The sequence below is a fragment of the Sarcophilus harrisii genome, chromosome 3, assembly GCF_902635505.1.
Source record: "Sarcophilus harrisii chromosome 3, mSarHar1.11, whole genome shotgun sequence".
NCBI classification, from domain to species: domain Eukaryota; kingdom Metazoa; phylum Chordata; class Mammalia; order Dasyuromorphia; family Dasyuridae; genus Sarcophilus; species Sarcophilus harrisii.
The window spans coordinates 251768700-251783318 of NC_045428.1; the positions used below are offsets into that span (position 1 = coordinate 251768700).

At 36.7% G+C, this 14619-nt stretch overlaps 1 protein-coding gene across 1 annotated transcript in view; it reads left to right on the forward strand.

Annotated features, from left to right (window-relative positions):
• Positions 1-482: 482 nt before the first annotated feature.
• Positions 483-14619, forward strand: part of MED14 (mediator complex subunit 14) — a 59236-nt gene continuing 45099 nt past the window's right edge. Inside the window, exons 1-6 of the mRNA XM_031959414.1 lie at positions 483-771; positions 6519-6545; positions 8656-8761; positions 12580-12753; positions 13260-13389; positions 14369-14497. Of these exons, the coding sequence (XP_031815274.1) occupies positions 560-771; positions 6519-6545; positions 8656-8761; positions 12580-12753; positions 13260-13389; positions 14369-14497 (778 nt within the window). The 5' untranslated portion in view covers positions 483-559. The remainder of the gene's footprint in view (positions 772-6518; positions 6546-8655; positions 8762-12579; positions 12754-13259; positions 13390-14368; positions 14498-14619) is intronic.

Sequence of the window (14619 nt, forward strand, 5' to 3'; positions counted from 1 at the left end):
TTCGCCGCCCTGAGAACCGCCTTTTGCCCAGCGGCTGGCTCATCCCCTCTTTCTTCCCCCTCCCCCCCGCGAGTGCTGCTACGCCCAGGCCACGCCCCCCCGGCGCAAAGACATGACGGACCTCGGCGAAAGCAAGCACAAGTTGCTGTCGGAAGTCTCCTACAAGTTCCCCTTCCGCTCTACAAAACGCTTCCGGTTTGGTCTGCCAACATGGAGGCCGAGGCCTCTAGAGCGAGTGGCTTCTAATCAGTGGCGGTGCTCCTTATTTCCACCCCCCCCCTCTTCTTTTCTCCTACACCGTCCCCATTCCGGCTCCCGAGGCGCTGAATGGGGTCGGGGCTTCCCTCCGTCCGCCCCGGTCCCCGCTCCATTGCGGGACAGCGTTAGGTAGAAGCGGGTTGGCGACAGGCCGAGCCGAGGCGGCGGCAGCGGCGGCTGCGCCAGTCCCGGGTTCCAGGCGGCGGCGGCGGCGGGCGGGGGAAGGAGGCGGGTCTCCCGAGCCGCGTTCTACGGCGCCGCCGCACGAGAACCGCCCCCGCGCCTGCCCGCGCGAGCCGCCATGGCTCCGGTGCAGCTGGAGAGTCACCAGCTGGTCCCGCCCGGAGGCGGCGGCGGCGGCGGCGGCCCCGCGTCCGCGCCCGCGCCGCCTCCTCCCGGGGCCGCGGTGGCTGCGGCGGCCGCGGCGGCGGCCAGCCCGGGCTACCGGCTCAGCACCCTCATCGAGTTCCTGCTCCACCGGGCCTACGCGGAGCTCATGGTGCTGACAGACCTGTAAGTGCCCCCCCCCCCTCCGCCCGGGAGTCTCTGCTCCCCCCCGCTCCAGCCAGCCCGAGTTCCTCCCCCCCACTCCCCCCTGTCGCGACCCGGGCAGTTCCGGCGCGAGCGACGCAGGCGGTGCAGGACGGACACAGCAGAAGCTTCTTAAGCAGGCGCTTTAGTACAATCGCAGCGAAGATTGTCCTGAAGTCGTCTTGTCCCCTGCCCACCAGCCCCATCCCCCGGCGCCCCTTGACTAGAAAGGCGGTCCGTCTGTCAAAAGACGAGTCTGTCATCTTCCGCCTGGTACATCTAATCATTTTTTCTTCCAGCACCGAAGTGGGGAAAGGGAAGGAGAGGGAATCTTTCTGACTTTTTCCATCTTTTGTTTTTCTAGATGAATCTTAAATTAAGGTAATAAATATGTTCATTTACTTGTTAACAGCAGTCTCTAATTATTAAACTTAGAGGACCAACGGTTTGGATCTGAAAGTAAGTTCTTTTACAAAGGAGCAGTCAGAACTTAAAATGACTTGCCCCGATCACGTATCTAGTAAGCGTCTGAGCTCACTTTAGAACTAAGTACTCCCAACCAACTCCAACTCTTTCCAAGTAATTTGCCTTTAAGTGCTCTATAGCAACTTGTGTAAATAAACGGTCTGGGCATTGTACTTTGTGAAGAAATGGGGGGGGGCGATTTTTGAGCTTTTGAAATTCTTGAATTTTTCGTTGTATTTAGTAGAAATAAAAAGTGTTTTTTTTTTCTCACCTGAAATTTTATAAAGTAGGAATCTTAATGCCATTCAATTAAGTTATAAAGTGAGTTATGCTATAATTGACAGGTGCAGATTTTAGAATTGTAGCACATATATTTTAGACTTTTTTCCCTCTACATTAAAATTTATCCCCATAGAATGGATTTTTAAAGTTCTTCTGGAGAAAGCAGAACCATATCTTATATATCTCTATACTTTTTCTAAAGGTTCATGCTATTACTCTCTTGTGAAGCAGTGGGTTTGAATTTTATTACACGAAGCATGTAGAATTCTTTTTTTTTTTTTAATTTAATAGCCTTTTATTTACAGGATATATGCATGGGTAACTTTACAGCATTAACAATTGCCAAACCTCTTGTTCCAATTTTTCACCTCTTACCCCCCCACCCTCCCCCAGATGGCAGGATGACCAGTAGATGTTAAATATATTAAAATATAACTTAGATACGCGTGTAGAATTCTTGAAAGAAAGTTTTGAAATTCCTAAACCACAGTCCTTGAAATGGTCCTTGCTACATGATCCTTCCTAGATGCCTTAGAGGATAATGTGGTTATGTTCTTGCTTCTGTCTGACACATTAAGGCCCCAGGCAAAATGAAGAAGTAAAAGATCTTTGTGTTAACTAACCCTTAATCTCCTTTTGCCTTATAACACTTTTTTAAAAATTGACTGATTAATTATCCTTTATTTGAATCTTTCCTTCTCTTAACCTTTGCTATCAATTACATTTTAAGTGTAATATCTCAAAGTCACATAATGGATGGAAAGTTCTGGGGTCAGGGAAGTCTGTGTTACCTTTGACTCTTAGTGACTCCGAGAAGGTAATGTCACTTCCCAAAACCTCAGAAAACTCCTTCTAGACTGTATAATTTTGGAACAATTGTTGATTCTCTTAATAAGGAGACCCTCCCCACACTTAAGAAATTATAGGTCGGACCAAAAAAAGAATTTCCTGTTGTAGAACAAAAAGTTTTGCTTCGTGTAAAACACTTCTAGGTATCTGTTGGTCACTCAAATAATGTTTATAAGGCCATTTCTGAATCCCAGACTAAAGTAATACTTTTAAAATGCATGGTTTGGGGATAAAGGGTCAGAAAGGATTGATCATAATCTCTTTCTGAGAAAGAAGACAGTGGATGAATCTGATGTATCTGCTGACATAAAAATGGGTCACTTGGTTGCTTTCCTTTGCCTTTGTAGATTTGGAGTCTGAAGACTTGTGTTGAAATCCCAGGTTTGGTTACTATCTGTATGGCCTTTTGCAAGTCACTAAACTTCTTTGAGCTTCAATATTTCACCTGTATTCATTATAAAATGAAGGAGTTCATCAAGATGATCTTAAATCCCATTCAGCTATCTAATCCTATATACATTTGAATTCTGAAACTGCTTAAATCACAGATTTGATCTTTTGAACTCCCTCTTTTCTCCAGTATCTTTGTTGGTTCCCTTTTTAAATGGCATCAGATCTGTGATGTCACTTCAAATCCTCTTCTGGTAAATTGGTGCTATGACTGAAAGACATCTGGTGGCTAATTTTCTGGTAATAAAAGTTCTCCAAATTTAATTAGGTTAGTTCTTGAACAGAACTTCTCTCACTTGGCTCTACTGAAGACTTTTCATCTTGATAGGATCTGCCAGAACTCATGCTATGCAGAGCATAGTTTTTAACAACTGAGAGTAATCTTTATTAAAACAATAATCTTACTGTATGTTTCTGTATACATACTTCTCTATGATATCACATAAATCATCTCATTTGATTCTTAAAACATCCTGTGATCCAGACCTATCAAATATTTTCTATATTTAATAATTTTCCAACATAATATAATTTGTAATATTTAACAGATATATGAGTCTTAGAGAAATTAAGTGACTTGCATAAAACCATATGGATAATCAATAATAAAGTCAGAACTAGAATCTTGTTTTTTAATTTAGATACAGAATCTGAGTTAAAAAGTACTTAATACATCTCCACAATATCCCTGAAAAAGTGGTCTTTCAGTTTCTACTTGACAGCCTCCAATGATAGGAAACCTTTTATTTCCCAAGACTTTAGTTATTAGAAAATTTTTCTTTAAATTCTGCTAAAATCTGCTATTGCAACATTTTCTATTACTGTATAGTTTTGTCTTCTGGGGAGAAACAAAATAATCTTTTTCCAAATGATAATTTACATTCTTTGATAGCTATCATATCATCTGGCCTTCTCTAAATTAAAACTCCCTGTTGTTTAAAACTCATTTGATCCTTATATGTGGTCTCCAATTCCTTTCTGAGTGTTGCTATTGCCCTCTTCTTTTGAGTGCCACATCCTTAGTATCCTTCCTAAGATATAACAACTGAATTATGGTCTGAGCAGGGCAAAATGTAGAATGATCATCACCTCCTGAGTCAGGACAATAAGTTTATCTTAATGTAGCCTAAGATTATGTTCTTTTGGTTTTGATGACACCTTATTTACGCACATTGAGATCTTTTAATCTTAAACCTTTTTTTAGTTTTTCTATATTTTTGTTCTCTTGGAAATCTGATTTCCTCTAAAATAGGGCTTCTTAAACTTTTTTCCACTTGCAACCCCTTTGGCCTCAACTCTGGATAGATAGCTAAGTAAAATAGTATACAAATCAAATATTTACTGATGATCATAATTTTGTGACTCCACATGAGACCCACAGTTTAAGAAGCTTAGCTTGTGACATTGTGTCCTTGACCACTCTTTCAAGTACCAAATGCTCACTTTAATGTTCCTTTGCACACTAGTTCAGAAGTAATTTTACTGGCTTGTTCCTCACTACCACTTCCAAACCTCTCTCTCTGCCCCCATCTTTTGGCAGCTTCTCCCCTTTTTGAAGTGTTCATTCCAGCTTTTATTACCTAATCCAAATCTTCTTCAAAGTCATCCAGTGGAGGTTTATTTCCCTTCCTTTTTCAAGTAGTTCAGTACTTGGCTCCCAGTCTTCTTTATACTAACCCCTATCCTTCAACTCAGGGACTGTAACATTGATGTCCCTTAGAATGCCTCGGCCTCCCATTTCACCAACTTCTTCAAGTCCTATATACTATGATTTTACTATATCTCAGCCACCCTAGCTCTCACTTTCTTCAGAACTCTTCTTCCTCTATTAGTTTGAATTAATAAATTTATTTCTCTGATCATAACTATTGTTCTATCCATTCCAACTTACTCTTTCTAAAACAGAGTCTGTGTTCTCAACATGACTTTTTAGTCCCTTCCCTTCCCTACCCCCGCCCTTTTCTTCCAGTCATTCTAACTGTGATCTCACATTTCTCCCTTCAATAATAGTCTAATTAATCATTTTTACTGTATAATTATCTAATCTCACCTAGACCCCCTAATAATAACATTTTTATTCTTCCCTGGCTTGCTATCTTATAACCTGCAGTAGCTGCTCCAGAACTTTTTTCTCTGTTTAAACTCCTCATATCATTCTTTCTCCCTCCCTCTCTCTCTTCCTTCTTTCCTTCCTCTTTCTCTCCCTCCCTCTCTTTGTCTCTCCCTCTCCTTCCTCCCTCACTACCCCCCTCCCCCAAAGAAGTCCTTATTTCCTGCTTTGCTGAGAAAATTAAAGTCATTCCCCCCCCCCCCTTTTTTTTTCTTGAAAATGACTTTAGCATTTACCTGCGTCCAGACCTGTGGAAGCTGTGTTGTGCTCCATGGGTTTATTTGTTTGTTCTTAATTGACTTAGATTATCTCAGTCATAGTTCTCAGTTATTTCAGTGCTGGCATATAGTTCAACCCAGCCTGTCAGTTCTTTGAACATAGTTGATCCGTTATTTTCTCCTACTTCATTTGTACCGTACTATTTCTCACCTCACCTTAACAGTCCTTTGCCTGGAACTTGGAACTCATTTTTTCTTTGTCCTGTGATCTTCTAGGTTTTTATCATCTCATTCTTGCAATGTTGTTAGCATTCAGTAATTCTAAACTGACCATTCCACAACCATGGAAGCATAGCAATTCTATTTTCCTCGGCTTTTGGGTACCTAGGATTTCCTGGAATGTGTGCATGTAGAGGAGGGGAGGAAGAGATGCTGTTGGACCATAGAACACTATTCTGGATCTTTCAGATAAATGACCAAATCCAGGGAAGGGAAAGTACATAGTGAAAGGAACCTACTGTTGGAGTGTCAAATACAGGATTTAGGGGACTGCCCGTGGATTTAATCAGATAAGGATTAAATTCTATTTGGTTGGGAGGTGGGGAGAACTATAATTTTGTTGCTGATTATAGATACTAGAGTGTTATTAAGAAAAGAAAAGCTTAAGGAGTTTGGTTTATATATAAATAGTTCTAATTATAGTCATTTCTCAGTTGCTTTCATGTCGAATCACTGAAATACAGTAAGTTTTGCAATTATGTATTGATTATCTTGTCTATGTCCAATTTTATTATAGAAAAAAGTATATTCATAAACCATCATTTTGTGCATTGAATAGTCTTCACAATATTAATCTGTTCAAAAGTTCAAGAAAATGAGTGAGCATATTTATAGTTTTTTCCAATATTTTCCAGTGAACATATTTGTAGTTCTTTTGATGAAATTAACTTGTTCCTATGGGCCTATGGTTCCTGAACCTATGAACATTTCAGGTAAAAAGAAATGTCATACTAGGCAGAACTTGTGCCATAGCTCCTAACATAATGGGTGTGTTTAATAAATGCTTATTGATTAATTACTAGCCTAAAAAGTGCCAATGAAATACTTTAAGTAGAAAAATTTTAATTTTTCCTTATGTTCAAACTTGTGAAAATGCTTGTATTGCATGCAATTTTATATTCCTAAAAAATAAAATCAGGTTGCTAGCCAAATTGGACTTAGCAGTATACAATGACAGGTATTATAATACTGTTTTCTAAATTATCAATAATGCTATGCAATACTACATTTTAAATAGTGTAATGTTTTGATTCAAAAGTGATATTTATATAATTAAAATATTTTTGTTTCCTTAGACTGCCAAGGAAATCGGATGTGGAAAGGTGAGTTTTAAAGATATTATTTCTGTCCCAGCTTAAATATACCTAGGACTTTGTTCTAATATGTTATGTGAAGAGAAAGCATTAGTGAACAGATTTAGCAAATAAATGTAGATGGGGCTATAACGTGTGGTGGCTATAAACTTCTTGAATGATTTGATCATAAATGTAATTCAGATTATTTATTCACCTATGCTCATTCCTATTTCATAAGAACAAGATATAAACAAAAATTTCTTTTGTGAGTTGGATTTACTTTAGCCACTCATTACTTCATATAATAATAAGAATTTTTTTTAAGGCCCTTTAAGTAAAGCCCTCTTCTTTTTGTAGGTCTATGTAGAACTTAACTTTTAAATGTATAAAAACTTTTTTTTTTTTTTTTTTGCAAATGCAGAGGATTTGTAGGGATCAGGAGCCAATTTTTTTTGTTGTTGTTGTTGTTGAAACACTTTACTTCACCCTTGAATTCTTACCCCTTGACCTTATTATTAGAGGAGCTCAGGAGATAGTTTGGTTTCTCCATTTATCTGCTTACAGAATTTACATTATATAGGAACAGTATATAGCTGTTCATTACATACAATCTACTGTGTCTGGCAAGTTGATGTGTTGGGATATCATTATATAATCTGTTTATTGATCCTATTCAGTAAACATGTACTAAATATTTAACTACCTACCAGGCAATGTGTGAAGCACTGGAAAATTAATGAAAAGAAAGACAGCCCTTGTCCTCAAAAGAGCTTAATGACATCTAATTATGGGCAAAGAGTTACGTGGCAATTTTAAAGTCCCTTTAGTTTATCCATTGTTGCGTTTCCGTTGCAATATTATCTTAAAGAAGGGACGGAAGTACAGAATTACCTGGTTTCATGTTTTTCAAAGGCTTTTGTATAAAGGCTCAGATTTTTATGCCTTAAAAAGACCCTTTTCATTTTCTTCTCTTTTACTCTGATTTTTTCTGAAAAGGAGGCTATTCACTTCAAGGCTAGCCCCCTCTTACAAGTATCCTTGATCCTATCTCCTCCCATTTTCTCTAATAGTTGTCCTTATAACCATGATCCCTTTCTCTAAACTTCATCTCTTCCTCTCTACTGGTTCCTTCCCTCCCTTAAAAAACTCACAGTAGACTCCATTATTCCTTCAAGTCATCTTTCTCGGCTCATCCTCTTAGCCAAACTCCTAGAAAACACTGTCTACATTTGTCACTATTCCTCCTTTTCCTTGTAAGCCTTTTGCAGTCTGACTTCTGACCTTATCACTCAAAACTCCTTTTTTCCAAAGTTACCAATTGTTTCATTATTATTAATTATTAAATTATTAACCTCTTAGTCCTCATCCAAATTCATGACTTCTCAATAGTGTACTATATTCTTGACAGATAAATTCTCCTTTCTGGACTGTTGTAATAGTGCTTTCACTTTGTTCTCTTTGTGGTCTGCTTCATTTCATACCCCTTTGCTATAAGAGTACCCCAAGTCTCTTGCCTGTGTTGTGCTTCATGGGTTTATTTGTTTGTTCTTAATTGACTTAGATTATCTCAGTCATAGTTCTCAGTTATTTCAGTGCTGGCATATAGTTCAACCCAGCCTGTCAGTTCTTTGAACATAGTTGATCCGTTATTTTCTCCTACTTCATTTGTACCGTACTATTTCTCACCTCACCTTAACAGTCCTTTGCCTGGAACTTGGAACTCATTTTTTCTTTGTCCTGTGATCTTCTAGGTTTTTATCATCTCATTCTTGCAATGTTGTTAGCATTCAGTAATTCTAAGACTGACCATCCCACAATCATGGAAGCATAGCAATTCTGTTTCCCTCGGCTTTTGGGTACCTAGGATTTTCTGGAATCTTGAATTTTTTTTTTTAAATTATTTTATTACCCATGATGGAAATTAAGCTTCCTAAAGTTGATTGTGCCTCTAGAAATAGTGAAATAATAACAATATAGATTTAGACTGAAATAATTGCTTACAACTTTGTTGTCATTATTCTTTTTTGCTATGGTTTTAAATGAGAATGGTAAGATTTTTCATATTTAAACCAAACAAACTACAAAGTATACATTTTGATATTTTCTATTTACCTACAATTATGTTTTATTTTTATAGGAAAATAGAAATTGTGCAGTTTGCTAGCCGGACACGTCAGCTCTTTGTTCGATTGTTAGCTTTAGTAAAATGGGCTAATAATGCTGGGAAGGTGGAAAAATGTGCGGTAAGTTCCTCTCCTTCTCCCCTTCTCCCCTCCCCCGGAATTTGGTTCAAAATTGATTTACGGTATGTTTAATCTAGTTATGAATTTGCTTTCTAACCTTTTCATCTTCTGATTGGTTGTAAGAGGCCACATAATTATTTGAATCATCTCTTCTGGATTTTAACATTTAATGCATTCCAATGTAATTATGTTCATGCGGATTGTATCATGTCTCATTTCTACACCAGCAGTGAGCATTATGAATGTGTTTGATTTTTGGATTGAGGTATGATATATGTTTAGAGACTCTTAAGAGAAATATGATTTCAGGGATGAGAAGTTTCTATCCTTATAGCTGCTGATAATTCTGATGAGAAAGAGTGAGACTAGAGATAGAAAGATGGACATGTAGGGAGAGGAGAAATGGAAAAATAGACTAAGGATGAATACAAAAGAAAATCAAGAGCCTCTGAAAAAAGAATTTATGGGCTAAATTCTAGATTGAGCTGAGACCTGGGAGAAAACTGCTTTTAAAAACCCAAGTAAAACAAGTTTTGAAAACTAGAATATTAAGAAGGAAGAGGAAACTCTTCTATTTGAGAGCTAAAAGGCAGAGCTGTTTAGATCATTTTTTTATTTTCTATTTTCAAGAATAATAGTCTTCAAAGTGAAAAGATAAAAATTCTTATTATGAGAAGATGATTAAAACCCAAAGTTGGTGAAGAGATAAATAATAGAACTTTTAAATGTCCATTTCCAGTTAAAGATTCAAACTACCAGAAAAGTGACTAATTTCTCCCTCCCTTCCATTATGTGGCCCTGGGGCACTTTTCAATTATATTTAAGAAATTGTGGAGAATTAATAAGAGTTGCCAACAGCTTAGTGACAGATGAATATTGTCCTGGTTTCCAGAAATGTTAGATAAGTGAGCATAATATTGGAAGAGGATGTAGTGCCTGTCAAATATGGGTTCTTTTAAAAACAAGTAGTGCCAGCCATTGGGAAATCAAGGGAATACCTGAAGTATAACATCTTGAGGTTAAAAAGTATATCCAAAGTGTCTTATTTTACTTTTAGAGAAATAGTTTGTACACTTAGGTCTGTTTGCGGCTGTTTGAAAACTTTAAAAAAAATTTTTTTTGATAGTAATTCATAGTATCTACCTAGAGAGGAATCCTTCAGTGAAATGTCATAGAACACTGAACAGGTAAACATTTTTATCATCTACATAAAAGAAGCATAGAAAGTATGCTAATTATATTTGTGAAGGCCACAAAGCAGGGAAAGTAACTGATCTGATGGCTGAACAAATCAAGATTCACAGTGCAAATGGATTAGAATGCTAAATCAGAACTATAAAAATGAAAATTGACAAAGATGAACACAAACTTTTCTATCTAGGTTTTTAAAACGTCATTTGCAGTAAGTACAGAGAATACCTAACTTAATCATTCTTATGGAGATAAAATCTTTATGGATTTCCTTTAAGGTGTCACTACTCCTACTCCCACCTAGTAAACTTTAGTGGTTCTCTGTTATTTCCAGGAGCAAAATAGAATGCTTTGTTTATCTTCAAAGGCTTTCATGCCCTAGCCCCCTCATACTTTTCCAGTCCTTTTACATTTTATTCCCCTTCACGTACTCTTTAATCCAGGGACACTTGCCTCTTGGCTCCCAAGAGTTTCTCTGTCTCCTGTTCCTGGCTACAAGAAACCTTCCTGAATCTCTCTTAATTCCAGTGCTTTCCCTTAGTTAACGGTCCTTTATTTGTCCTATTTAGCTTAACTTTGTATATATTTTCTTGCATTTCCCCTCATTAAACTGTAAGCATTGTAAGGGTAGGGACTGTTTTTTGCCTCTTAGTGTAGCTCCATCACTTAGCACAGTGCTGCCACATACCTAGCCTATGTAATTTTATTCTTATACTGTGCTAAAAGTAGTATAAAGGCTGGAGACATAATAAATGGTCTGTCTGCTGGTCAGAGCACAAAGCAATAGACCAGAAATCTCATGGCATGAGGTTCTAGTTCTGGCTTTGTCAGCTACTAGCTTTATGGTCAAGGGCAAATCACTTAATTTCTGAGTCTTAGTTTTTTCCTGATTTTAGAAGAGGGGTAATAATGCTTGCTTAATTTTAGATTTTTTTTTGTGAGAGTCAGATATATGAAAATTTTTAAATTGTAAATTGTAAAGCAATAAGTGAATTAGAGTGATAATTCTGGATATAATTTCAAGAAGGAACTTAAATGAATATTCACAAAACAGGGAATCTTAGTGGAGAAGTAATGAACCACTATATTCAAATAGAGTTTAAAATAATTAAAGAAGAAGAAACTAAGGAGAAACATTTGTCTTTATAGATCTATAGAAGTTCATGCTGAAGGAGTGATAAAGTTTCAAAAGTATCAATGGATAGAAATTTCAAAACAGGAGAATTTTGGTTCAGCATTAAGACTGGACTTAATAGTGGAATACAAGCATCTTTATGAAGTTACAAGTTCAGAGCACGTAGTTAATGCAGTGGATAGAGCTTTGACCCTGGAGTCAGGATCTTGGAACTGAGTTCAAATCTGACTTCAGACTTTAACACTTACTAGCTGTGGGATCCTGGCAATTGCCTCCAAATTCCCTCTGTTCCCCCCCCCCCCCCCCCCCAAAAAAAAAAAATGAAGTCACAAGTTCTTCATTATTAAGTTTTTAAGTAGAAGGTAGGTTGACTTATTAGGAAAGATATGGAAGGGATTCATTGATTCATAGACTTAAATTTGGAAGTGATCTTATATGCCATTTGACACAACTCTTCATCCTATGGTCATCCCTAAGGTTTTGTCCTATTTTCTTTATTCTTTCCTTGGTGATCTCATTTGTTCCAGTAGCTACAATCATCACTTGTGTTACTCTTTTAAGCATTACCTTGCTGTTTCTCCTAACTTCAGTCCCATAATTCCTTAAGGTCTCTTATAATTTGGAGAGTTTGAGAGAGTTTGGTCCAGATCTTTGATTTTATCAGTATAGGAAATTCCCTGCATGGAAATTTCTACCACCAACACAGACATGCTACAGCTTATTATCTTAAGGGTTGCTGAGGCACTAAAAGTTCAAGTTAGAGATAAAGCTGGAACCTTTGTCTTCCTGACTCTTATGCCCTACCTCCTATCTTCTAACCATAATAAGGAAGTGCAGAGCAGTGACCAAAAAGTGGCATCAGTCAGTAAGACATGGACTCAAGTTTCAACTTTTCTATGTGACTGTGGACAAGCCATTTAACTTCTTAGTGACCTAGGCTACTCTGAGACTAGAAAATAGCGCTCTATATTGCCAAAGGAAGTTCCTTTCCAGGAACTCCCTACACTAATGAAAAAAGATCACAGAAGAAGTAAAAAAAATTGCATATTAGCTCATATTTTCAATCTTGCAGTATGTAAGATTAAAAAATTCTAAATTTTATTTAGCTTTTTTTTTTTTTTTTTTTTTTGCCCAGGGTCACACAGCTAGGAAGTGTTAAGTGTCTAAGATCATATTTGAACTCGGGTCCTCCTGACTTCAGGGCTGGTGCTCTATTCTGCACCAACTAGCTGCCCCAAGCATTCTTAACATAACCATTATTTCTGTTGTACTTGTAGATAAGAAAGAGAAACTAAATGGGAAGTTTTCAAAAGGGTAGTGTTAAATGATCTTTCTGGCAACTATTTTTCATTTTTTTGTCTTTTAAATTACATTGCGTTAGAACTATTTTAATTTTCATTATTTTTATTTAACATTTTAACCTAAGAATGAATAAATAGGATGACGATTAAATAGATTTCAAGAAGCATAACATTTATACTTTCCTTTAAAGATGATATCAAGTTTTTTAGATCAACAAGCAATCCTCTTTGTCGACACTGCTGATCGTCTGGCATCATTGGCTAGAGATGCATTGGTCCATGCACGTCTACCCAGTTTTGCTATCCCTTATGCCATTGATGTATTGACCACTGGATCTTATCCACGTCTACCAACCTGCATTAGGGTAAGAGTTTTTTAGTATATTTTTTAAAACATTTTTTTCTATAGTGTTGGTTATTTGGTTTTATTTTATTTTGCCACTACAAATATATTTTTACATTAAATTAATTGGAACCAAAATATAAGTACTTTAAAATCATTTATTTTGTTTTGGGGCTCTTTGGGGAAGACATAAGGAAATAACTGAACTGAACTGAAACTTGAACTGAAAAATAAATATTTAAAGTGAAAATGCCATAAACTAATTATGCCCATGATTTTTTAATGGAATTAATCATTTGAAATTATAGTGTTAGTGTTAAAATATAACTAGTGCATTTATTTTGAAGTAGTTCCAAGAATAGAATAAGAAGATAGAACTAATGTAACCGTAAACCAAATGTTGATTTTTGTTTTAAAAAAAAAAAAAAAAAAAAATTCAAATTCAAAAAACAATTGGATTTTTTCAGTTACATGTGAAAAATAACATTTTGTATCTTTCTAAACTGGCTTTTAAATATACTTTTTTAGGATAAGATTATTCCTCCTGATCCTATTACCAAAACTGAGAAACAGACCACTCTTCATCAGCTGAACCAGATTCTTAGACATCGTCTAGTAACTACAGATCTCCCTCCTCAGTTGGCAAATCTTACAGTGGGTATGGATCTAAACTTTCTCTTAAAGAGTAATTTTGTTTAAATGATTTCTTTTTCTTCCCAGCTTGATTTTGAAATGTTTAAAATATTAACATACATATCATATGTTATAATCTGTAAAGATTGTAGATTAAGACTTCTCACTTTGAAAGTAGTAGAGAATTATGGAGGCATGACAAAAGAAAAAGAGATTGAAAAGATAGTACAAGAGAAAAAGAATAATGAGAACATGGAAGATGCAGACAGAAAAAGTATTCTTTTTCTTGTTTTTTCATTAATAAAACAATATTTATTAAGTACATGTAATCAGCACCTATGGTTTCCAAAGAAGTAGCATGTTGCTAGTCTGTCAGATAATTCAGGCATTCAAGTGCCTCAGATGTTTCAGGCCTGTGCTAGGGACATAATGACAGAACCACAGTTCCTGCCTTCCGACTGGAGGAGATCACATATACAGGAAGCTAAACTTGGAGGAAATGACCTGGGAGGGGAATCTACTGGAATCTAGAGTTGAAGGCAGTGTAGGAAACACTAAAGAGGAAACACTTGAACTTTTTCAAGAAAACTAGTTTGTCCAAGAGGTGGGGATGAGTAGGAAAAAAACATTTCTGTCATAGAGGAGAAATTCAAATGTTGAAAAGATGAATTTTTATATTTGATCCCAGAGGAAATAGATAGTCACTGGAATATATCAAGTAGGATGTGACATGATTAGATTTGTAAAATATGGGGTGCAACATAAATAAGTATAAAGATAGAGTCCCTGTCTATTGACCTTTGCAGTCGAATTGGAGAGATGAAACAAAAGAACATAAAACAATTAGTGTATGCCTATTAAATGTTGTGTTGTCACAAATATTTTTCAACTGTATTTTAATTCTTCTCTTATCTAAACTGAAAAAAAAACGTTTATTCAGTAAGCAAACTAATAAAAATTCTTTTTTTTTCCTTTTTACTCTTAAACTGATAAAAATCATGCAGCAAATGGTCGGGTAAAGTTTCGAGTAGAAGGAGAGTTTGAAGCCACCTTGACAGTAATGGGAGATGATCCTGATGTCCCTTGGCGTCTTCTCAAATTGGAAATTCTGGTTGAAGATAAGGAGACTGGAGGTAAATCCAGAAAAATTATTCTTAAAGTATTGTATCATTTTTGTACCCCTGTGTTATAGGAGAAATAGCTTCTCTTTCATGGAGCAGGTGACAGCTTCCAAAACATATTCACCACAATGAAG